The sequence below is a fragment of the Poecilia formosa genome, unplaced genomic scaffold (genome assembly GCF_000485575.1).
Source record: "Poecilia formosa unplaced genomic scaffold, Poecilia_formosa-5.1.2 Scaffold556, whole genome shotgun sequence".
NCBI lineage: Eukaryota > Metazoa > Chordata > Actinopteri > Cyprinodontiformes > Poeciliidae > Poecilia > Poecilia formosa.
The window spans coordinates 268,712-279,054 of record NW_006800495.1 but is presented as its reverse complement, the minus strand read 5'-3'; the positions used below and the strand labels follow the sequence as shown (position 1 = coordinate 279,054).

The 10,343-nt window shown below is 43.9% G+C and overlaps 1 protein-coding gene across 1 annotated transcript in view; it reads left to right on the top strand.

The window, feature by feature from the left end:
• Positions 1-2,033: 2,033 nt before the first annotated feature.
• sfmbt2 (Scm like with four mbt domains 2) overlaps positions 2,034-10,343 on the top strand; it is a gene marked incomplete at its 5' end in the record, with an annotated part of 10,100 nt that continues 1,790 nt past the window's right edge. Inside the window, 16 exons of the mRNA XM_007540722.2 lie at positions 2,034-2,144; positions 2,420-2,669; positions 2,805-2,902; positions 3,161-3,262; positions 4,008-4,238; positions 5,190-5,316; positions 5,392-5,505; positions 5,608-5,650; positions 6,092-6,153; positions 6,749-6,888; positions 6,962-7,071; positions 7,952-8,127; positions 8,222-8,373; positions 9,269-9,436; positions 9,964-10,089; positions 10,205-10,324. Coding sequence (XP_007540784.2) covers positions 2,034-2,144; positions 2,420-2,669; positions 2,805-2,902; positions 3,161-3,262; positions 4,008-4,238; positions 5,190-5,316; positions 5,392-5,505; positions 5,608-5,650; positions 6,092-6,153; positions 6,749-6,888; positions 6,962-7,071; positions 7,952-8,127; positions 8,222-8,373; positions 9,269-9,436; positions 9,964-10,089; positions 10,205-10,324 — 2,130 coding nt within the window. The remainder of the gene's footprint in view (positions 2,145-2,419; positions 2,670-2,804; positions 2,903-3,160; positions 3,263-4,007; positions 4,239-5,189; positions 5,317-5,391; positions 5,506-5,607; positions 5,651-6,091; positions 6,154-6,748; positions 6,889-6,961; positions 7,072-7,951; positions 8,128-8,221; positions 8,374-9,268; positions 9,437-9,963; positions 10,090-10,204; positions 10,325-10,343) is intronic.

The following is a 10,343-nucleotide window of genomic DNA, read 5'->3' as shown; positions in this document are numbered from 1 at the left end:
TTGCCTCCCTGCAGGCTCTTCATGCGAACAGGAAGCAAACTGCTGCCAAACCAAACTGTAACGAAGCCGTTCAGCTGGTTTGGTTTTGTGTTTAAACTGCAACATGTTCAGTTTTTCTGGTTCTCATGTTCGTTGTTCTAAACTTTAACCTGTTTCTGTTTGGAGATCAATCTGCTGATAACCGATTTTATCTGATTAAAACTTATTTATCAGGTTATGAAAATGTTCAAAAATCATTTCATTCAAACATGTTTGCCATTTTTGGAAAAAAAGTCAAATCATTTCAACGCTTCAATTTTATCAGTTGACGTTTTGTTTGTGTTGAAACCTGAAGATCTGGTTTCTGATTCGTCTCATTTCATTCTGACTCTGAAATCAACATTTATTCTTTTGTGTTTGGGACGTTTATGGAGGAATCTGAGACTTTTGATCTGATCAGAATCAAAACTTAATTTCTGATCAGATGCTGTTTTTCTGCTCATCGTTCCATCAGAAGCCGTTTCCTAAAACGTTCCGGATTCAGTTTTCCTGCTTGCATTCCTCCATGAAGCCTGAACATGTCTGCAGCAAACCAATGGGAAGAACTCATGATAACTCATGATAACTCATGATAATTCATGATAACTCATGATAACTCATGGTAACTCATGATAACTCATGATAATTCATGATCACTCATGATAACTCATGATAACTCAGTGATTCTTGAGAACAGGGACAAAACAGGTCCTATGGATAAAGCACAACATTTGAATAAAATATACACAAAATATAATTTTTTCAAATATCTGACTAAACTAACCTGGGTCATGTGAGCACAACAATGTATGTTTCCTGGTGTTTGCTGAATATTTTTTTATTTTAAATACTGTAGTCGGTGGATGATGCCTGTAAAATCCCTTGTCCCGGAGCAGAACTCAATACAATATAATAGTTTAAACAATTAAAGGAATATTAAGATAATATATTATGACTATTAAGTATAAGTAGTCATATCAATGATTGAATGATGAATGGTCAATGATTAAATTTAATTAAAAATAATTTTTATATATTTTCCAACTCCATTGAAACTTGTCCCTAGTTTTTGTCAACACCGTCAGACATGAAAAGAATATAAAAAAATCAGGCATTATTGTGGGGCACCAGAACTTCTGAGGACCCCATGACGTCGTCTTTTCTCTTCCTTTGCTAAGAGGTTAGTTAGCTCCGGTTAGCTTATGTTATTCTTTAGTTTTTTCTTCTGTTTTATTCCTAAGATGCTCGTCTCAACCATGATGTGTCAACTCCATAATTTACAAAATTTACAAAACTTTGATGAAATTTTGTGATTAAAAGCTTAATTTTGGTAAAACTGTAAAGATTTCATGGACCTGATGAGCTACAATATGGCCTCCTTCAGAATAACGTCATATAAATTCAGGTAGTTTGGCTTTTTTTAAACTCCATCAGAGTTTTTCTGACTCTTTCAGTGAAATTGTTGACAAATCTCACTTAATTGTGCAATCAATTCATTTTAATGTATTTTACATGAATTGCATTACTTCACATGTATCAAGTTTTTCATTTTACTCACTAGTTTGTCACCACCTTCAGTTCTGTGTCAACTCCGTCAGATGAACTTTTTGTTGTTTTTGGTTTTAAATAATATTTATTTTGTTTCTTGAGAAGCATTTGTCTGTAAAATTAGTAAAATGTCACTAATAGGGTCATTAAAAAATAATTTTATGTTTATTTTTGTCAGATGGTGATGACAAAGTTCTGGCTTAGGTCCATTAAAAATGTAATTTTTTTTTAATGTTGAAACTGGGAACCTGGACCTTAGCATCTTTACATTTCCAAAAAGATGGAAATGTAAAGATTTTTTGTCATATTTTTGTCAAATATGACAAAAATTTGTCATATTTGCATCCATAAGGTTGAGAAATAATAAAAAAAAAAAAATGGGGAAAATTTAAACCCATTTTGTCCCTATTCTCAAGAATCACTTAACTCCTGACTTGTGATGTATTTTAGTTATTTAGTAACTAATTATTGATGCCATCCTTTCTGCAGCCATCAGGGAGAAATACAGCGACTGGACAGAGTTCCTGGTTCAGGACCTGACCGGGTCCAGAACGGCGCCGGCCAACCTGCTGGAGGGGGTGAGTGACTGTCCACCCATGATAACTGCTCGATTATGACATCATCAGGGTTTAAAACACCTGATCAGGTTGAATAGAAAACATTCTAGTCACTTTTCAGGGATTATTAAAGTTTAAACACGTAAATAAGCAAGAAGTCCTGATGTCAGCAGGACCCAGTTCTACCAGCAGAACATCAGAACCGACCCGTACTGATCAGAACCGACCCGTACTGATCAGAACCGACCCGTACTGATCAGAACCGACCCGTACTGACCCAGTCGTTGTTCCTCCAGCCGCTGCGTGGGAAGAACACGGTGGATCTGATCGTGGCCGGCTCGGTTCTGGAGCTGCAGAACCTTTCGGACCCACTGCTGTACTGGCCGGTCCGGGTGATCCAGAACATCGGCGGCCGTCTCCGGCTGCGGCCCGTCGGACTGAGCGAGCGGCACCGGGCGCAGGACACCTGGCTGTTCTACCTGGACGTGAGGCTCCGCCCCCTGGGCTGGGCCCTGGAGAACCGGCTGACCTTGGAGCCACCCACAGGTCAGAACCGGATCAGAACCGGGTCAGGACCGGTCCGGACTGCCGGCTCTGCACCTCGGCTTTGTTTGGTATGAAAAGGTTTTGATTGGATCGTCAGACAGTGACCTATGACGTCATCCTGCTTTGCCCAATCAGAGCTCAGGCCGTTGCTTAGCGACCGTGACTGGCAGCAGGCGCTGCAGAACGCGCAGGCGGACGGACAGAAGGACGCGGTGCCACTGGAGGTCTTCAAGGTCAGTCGCCATGGTTACCGCTCAGTCATGTCGGCCATTTTGGGAAACACATTTGATTCTCAGAAGACAGTTTAAGAATTTGTTTTTGTTAATCCTTGTGAATAATTATATAAATACTGATAAGGAAGTGGTAAATCCACACAGTTCTGGCGTCTTGATGTTCCAGACGTTTGTTTTTCCTTGTTTTTGGTTTCCTGAATTCTCCTTTGTGCGTCATTAAACATGTGCTAACCCTCTGGCTGTTGCCATGGTTACCAGGACCACGCGGACCTGCCCAGGCACGCCTTCAGGACCGGGATGAAGCTGGAGATGGTTTCTCCGTGGGAGCAGCTCCTCATCCGGCCCGTTTCCGTCACCAAGGTGAGTTAAAGAGGCGCCCTGATGCAGCCATGCCGTGCTGCAGCGCATGCCGCAGCTGCCTCCCAGGCTGCGCTGCAGGATTCTTTGCATGCTTCTGTGGAGGCGGCCTCCTGCCTGACGTCGTTGGATTCCAGAGAATGAATCAGGAGGAAAGTTCTTCTGCCTTTCATCGTTTTTCCAGAAACGTCCTGTGACTAACAGACACGTCTCTCACTTTGACACGACGCGATGAGTCCCAGGTCACACAATCCAAGTTACTGACACAGAAACAGGATATGCTAGTCATGGTAAAAACAATCAGAGCAGTGAAACTGATCCCACTCCTGGTCCAGAGGAATTCAGCTGGAGGGAAAAGTCAGATTAATAATCCTCAGATTAGCATAAACTTCATAATCTAAGAATCTAATGTTTCCAATCTCTGAAATTTATCCTTAAATTTCCAAAATCGACCAAGCAAGAGTAGCAATAGTTTATGAAAGTTAGATTATTTGGATTTGCAGTAGCAGTTGCCGTGACAACGGCTTGTTTTCCTGAGGTTCAGGAAAAGTCAAAAGTTAAAACACATTAGGACACATTAACAACGGATTAAACTTTGGAAACGGACAGACAGGAGCTCCTGCTGTGTGAAACTGAGATAGGAATAATAGAAAGATGGCCACTCTGAGGTAAAAATCAGAACCCAGATTAATAAACAGAGCTTCCAGTCCAGATGCTCTGAGAAATCCCGGTTCTGCTTCCTGTCCAGGTCTACAGCGACACCTACTTCCAGGTGACCTTGGATGACCTCTGCGCCGAAGCCGCGCCCCTTTCCGCCGTGTGCCACGCTAACTCGCCCGGCATCCTGCCGGTCCAGTGGTGTCTGAAGAACGGCGTGGCGCTGGAGCGGCCCCGGGGCTACGAGGGCCCGGACTTTGACTGGGCCGACTACCTGAAGCAGAGCGGCTCCGAGGCGGCGCCAGACGCCTGCTTTCCTGATGTAAGGACGGGAATATCGGATCATGTTCCCTCATATCATCAAACATTTCTCACTGGGAAATTAAAACTAACTCTAAATTATTATGAGAAAAAGCAAAAGATGATTCAAATATATTTCTATCAAAACCCTCAGGGAGAAAATAACAGAACAGCAGGAACATTTGTACAGAAGCTAACTAGGTAGCTTAGTGCTAACTAGGTAGCCTAGAGCTAACTAGGTAGCTTAGTGCTAACTGGGTAGCTTAGAGCTAACTATTTAGCCTAGAGCTAACTAGGTAGCTTAGTGCTAACTAGGTAGCTTAGTGCTAACTAGGTAGCTTAGTGCTAACTGGGTAGCTTAGAGCTAACTATTTAGCCTAGAGCTAACTAGGTAGCTTAGTGCTAACTAGGTAGCTTAGAGCTAACTAGGTAGCTTAGTGCTAACTGGGTAGCTTAGTGCTAACTATTTAGCTTGCTAACTAGGTAGCTTAGAGCTAACTATTTAGCTTGCTAACTATTTAGCCTAATTATTATTTAGTTAGATGCTACATATTTAGCGTGCTAACAAAATAATTAGTTTGAAGCTGTTCTAGTTAAATACTTAGCTTGTTTATGAAATATTTGGTTTAAAATTGTGATATTTATGAATGAATGAATGAATGAATGACATGGTGAAAAATGAAAACCGTTTTTCTCTCAGGCTGAATAATCTGAATTATTGCTGCTCATTTCTGACTCTTTATAAACTCCATGTTGAGCTGCAGTCGTAGTGTGAAATGAAACATAATCTAAATATGCCTGCTGCGTTAAATAATTCAATTCATCATATTTTATTTTTAGCTTTTCTTGCAGGGTAACGTGAAGGAAAGAGTTAAAGTTTTGATGCTAAACAGAAAAAACTATTTTAGATTCCTGCTGTGAGAGTTGAACTAACCGCCTCCTCTGTGTGTGTGTGTGTGTGTGTGTGTGCCAGACTGGACACACTCGAGGCTTTACTGAGGACATGTGGCTGGAGGCGGTGAACCCGGCGCGGCCGGAGGAAGTGTGTGTGGCCCGGGTCAGTCGGGTCCGCGGCCGCCTGCTGTGGCTGCGGCTGGAAGGTATTCCCTCTGCTCTCTTGCCTCTGGAGGAGGAGTTAGAAAAGATCCGTGACAAACAGCGCCACCTGTCTGCAGGCGTGCTGCAGCCGCAGTCAGAGTGCATCGTGGATGTGGAGTCCATGGACATCTTCCCAGTGGGCTGGTGTGAGGCCAACTCTTACCCTTTGACCCCGCCGCTCAGGCCCGTCTGTACGTACCGCCACAGTGACGCAGCTGCAGCCGTCGCATTAAAACGACTGTTTCTGTGGCATTAAAACGTCGAATCCTCGTTGTGTTTCTGTCGTCCTGCAGGCCAGAAGCAGAAGAAGATCGCCGTCGTTCAGCCGGAGAAACAGTAAGAAACGGCGCCATGTTGAAAAACGTTTCATCAGCTTAAAGACCGGTTGGAGAAATGAGGCAGCCGGGAAACAAATACAAAACTTAACATAGTTTCAAAACATTTCTGGATGTAATTTTAGGAAGAATCCCAGGAAAATTAATCATTTTAGGTCAAATTGAGTCTAAAATTATTAAAATATGTCAACAATTCATTATTTATGCAGTTAAATATTGGATCCATTGTGTTAAAATGATGTTTAATTATTTCAGTGTTTAACATTTTTGGTGTTTTATTCCAGCATTAAATTGTCATCAGATGGATCCCGTGGTTCACATTTAGCTTTTTATCTCATCATTATTATTATTATCATTATTATTGATTTTCTATTTGTAGGAGAGACACGCGATCTTGGTCGCCCCTCCCCCACTGCTTTCTGACTTGTTCTGTTTTTTGCAGGTCGGCTCCGCCGGCCGAAGCGCCTCCTGTTGTCGCCTGCCAGCCCGTCGCCATGGATACGGGTAATTAACCCTGTAATTAATGTAACAAGTTAAACAAGATCATCATCCCTCCACTTCCTCATGAATATTCATCAGCCTGGGTAATCGGTGGGCGTGGCCTCGGCTCTGGTTCTGTCTTTACTGGTCCAGTCCCAGTTTGGGTTCAACCAAGTCAACATCTGACTGGTTCCCAGTACAAGACCAGAAGAGCCATCGATGACTTCAACTTTAGTTTGTTTCTAAATAACTAAATTTTACTTTATTTGGCCATTTTTTTAAAATCGATGGAGAAAATAAAATGTTGTTGCTTTTATTTTTTGTTTTCCATTCGTTGAATTTTTTAAATTATTTTTCTCATCCTTCCATTGATTTTTCCTTTTTTGTCCATCAGTCCATCATTTTTCACTTTTTGCATCCATCCATCGATTAGTTATTGATTGTTTTGGTTTTTTCGACCTTCCATCCGTTCATCCAGGTTTTCCAGGTTTTCCAGGTTTTTCTGCTGATTCAGGAGGAAACAAAGTTCAGCCTGAAACACATGAAACTAAAACCCTTTAATATCTGATTGGCTGAATGCATGCTAACCTTCTGCTAACGTCCATTTATTTCCTGTCAGGCGCGGCGAACGGACGCTACTGCTGCTCCCGGGTTTTCGTGAACCACCGCTGCTTCTCGGGGCCGTACCTGAACAAGGGCCGCATCGCGGAGCTGCCGCGCGCCGTGGGGCCCGGGAAATGCTCGCTGGTGCTGAAGGAGGTGAGCCGCAGCCGACGGCGCCGCGCTCAGCCACAGTTCCCCCTCCTGACCGCCGTTTGTGTTTGTGCTGCAGCTGCTCAGCATGCTGATCAACGCCGCCTACAAGCCGGGCCGCGTCCTGAAGGAGCTGCAGCAGCTACAGGAGCCTGGATGGGACAGCCAGGAGGAAACGCTCAAAGCCAAGTAGGACAAACTCTCAGCGCCTCACTTCCTCTCCAGTCAGGCAGGGTTTAATGTTTGGGTTTGATGTTTGGGTCAGTCACATGCTTCACCTTCCTGCAGTTCAGAAAAACCTGCTGGAGGAACCGTTTTCCTCCAGAGCGACGGCACAGCGGCACAGGAAATCTCTTCTTCATCTCATCATCCTCAGTGTTCTTAAAGGGCCGGAATGCATCGATAAAACCAGTTAAAATCAATAAAAAGCTGCGTATGGATCCAATAATCTAAAAACAAGTCAGATCCTTCTGGACTCCTCCACTGTTTGGGGATTTTCTGATTTAGAAATATTTATGATAAATTTTGATATTTACGTTCATGAATGACAGAAAATCAGATCACAGATGATAAGGTGACATCGAGTAAAGCTGAAGCAGCAGTGGAGTAGACGGAGGGTGCACTGCCCCCTGCAGGTTGGAGTTAGCATCACTTCACTCCAAAGTTTTTGACCATTTTTTAAGGAAATTTCCAATAAATTCTGTTGATTTTACCTGAATTTAAAAACTGAAGTAAGATGGATGTAATTCAGCATCAAACAGATAAAAACGGCTTTGATTTGATTGATAAAATATTAAAGTACAGAACTTTAATCTCTTTAGTCCAGGGGGCCACATGAGAAGCTGCAGCGGACCAGATCTGGCCCCAGGCCTCCAGTTTGGCACATGTGGTCTAGTTTTACTCTACTGATTAAAGAGTTCTAGTTTCATTGTCAGATTATTTCAGTCACAGCATAGCTGAAATAATCTGACAATAATCTGAAACAACCTCCTGAAGCTTCGTCCAAGACGTTTTCTCTGAGAGCCGTTGATCTGAATCAGAGGTTCCTCTCGTCTGCGTCTGTCCTCAGGTATAAGGGGAAAACGTATCGCTCCACCGTCCGCATCGTCCGCCTGGCCGAGCAGATCCCAGATTTCTGCAGGAAGGTTTGTGTGAAGCTGCAGTGCTGCCCCAACCTGTTGGGCCCCGACCTGAGGGCCGACAGCTGCCCCGAGAACTGCTCCGTCCAGACCAAGACCAAATACAGTGAGTCTGCAGAACCCGGCTGCAGCACCGTTCTGTCCTCTGCTGCAGCACCGTTCTGTCCTCTGCTGCAGCACCGTTCTGTCCTCTGCTGCAGCATATTACTACGGTAAGAAGAGGCGGCTCCCCAAGGCGGTGGGCGGAGACGAGGCCAAGCCGGCGCGCCGACGGAGGAAGAGGAAGGCCATCTTCGTCCAGAAGAAGAGACGCTCGTCCAACATGGACTTTACCGCTGCAGGATCTCCTCAGGTCAGAGGAACCAGTTCATCTGCAACGAACTGATTCACTGAAACGGATTCATTATAAACGTTTGAATTCACCTTTTATTTTAGCTTTAATTATTTACAGTTTGCTATAAAATCCAGATGTTTTACTTAAGACACACCGTTTACTTTGTAAGCTACTGATAAACCTGGACATTTGAAGTCCATCTGAAATGATGATGTCATTAAATGCTTCTTAAAATTATGAATACAAAAATATGCATCTGTTCAGAAGTTTCAAATCTTTATTTTACCCAGATTTTCACTTTATACATTTTGTGAAGTGAAAAAGCAGACTACATCATCATGTAGGAATTTGGGGATTTACTATAAAAACATCTTTGTAAATGAAATCTAACAATATTTTGAACCAAAAGGGCTTAAATCTTTAAGGTTTGCCATAATTTCCCCCATTGGAAATGAACTCAGGATGGAGCAGATTCCCTATCAGCTAAAACTGCTGAGTCAGATTGTTCAGCTTCTGACACTGTTGGTTCTGTTATCGCTCGTCTGAACTTAAATAACCAGACAGTCACAGTTACTGCCGCCTCACGTTATTCACACATTCACCAGCTAATGACGGAGTAAAATGTGATTTCAATGCTTGCACTCGTTTTGTGCATTGAGCTGAAAAAGCACCAAGCAGAGAAGAGCATTTTTATTTTAAATGAGTTGAACTCAAACGTTTCCTTGGATTGTTGCTGCACTTTAAGCAACCTTTGCAGGAATATTAATTCATGAATTATTGATATAAATTAATCTCCATCATGTCTCTATCTGTATAAAACTGAGGTTCTTTAAAATGACCTGCTGGTACTAGAAGTGTCATGCTGTGGGCTGTGGAGCTGAACTTTAACCCTGATTTCTCCTCCGTCCCTCAGGACAGCGATGAGGAAGAGGAGGAGGATGAAGAGCTGATGCAGTCCTGCAGCGAAGGCAGCAGCTCCGAACCGCGAGACGACCAGACCGACGCTTCGTCTGTGGAGGCGACCGGCGGCGGCGGGCGGCCGCGCCGGGCCGCGGCGCTGCGCAGGGCCTTCAGCGCCGCGGTGAGCCTGAGACCATTGATCAATGGATCGATTAATACCATCAATCATTTCCATCGTTTTGTTTGCTCTCAGCTAGCCACTCTTTAAACTTCAGTATTTCAGTTTATTTCTAATTCACAGAAAATGTCAGACCACTAAAAAATAATCATTTCAATTCAGCCTCACATAATTCCAACAATCAGTTTAATTATGTTCAGTTTTTATTCTAATTAGTTTAAAAATGTCAAGCAGATTCTGTCGAGTCGTCGACTGGCAGCATTCAGACCTCCTGGCCAGCAGGGGGCGACAAGGGGCTTTACAGTACCCCCTCATACTGGGCACAGAAACCTCCAGCAGAACCAGAACCGGGCTCAGTGCCGGCAACCATCTTGGTTCTTTTAGTTGTTTTGTTTATTTAGTTTGAATTTTTAAAATGTTGCTTAAAAAAAGTTTATTATTATTTTAGTTGAAAATAGTTTAAACCAAAATGTTATTGTTTATGGCAATAATTTAAATTTATCATCCAGTAACGGTTGTTATGGTAACAGGCGTTCGGATCGTTTGGCTCCGGCCCGTTCGGCGCCGCCCACCAGCCTCCAGACGGGCGCCGGCGTTCGACCCGATCCCTGTCCGCCTGCAGCCAGAACAACAGGCAGCAGCACAAAGACGTCAAGGTGAGACAGAGACGCCGACCTGCAGGTCCGGGTCGAACCAGAACCAGAACCAGAACGGTCGAACCAGAACCAGAACCAGAACCCGGCAGTCAGAGTCTCGTTCTGATCCGTTCAGGTGGAGGAGGACGGCCAGCTGGTTCTGGACCGGAACCCGCTGGAGTGGAGCGTCGACGAAGTCGTCCAGTTCATCAACTCCACCGACTGCGCATCACTGGCCAACATCTTCAAGGAGCAGGTACACACACACACACACA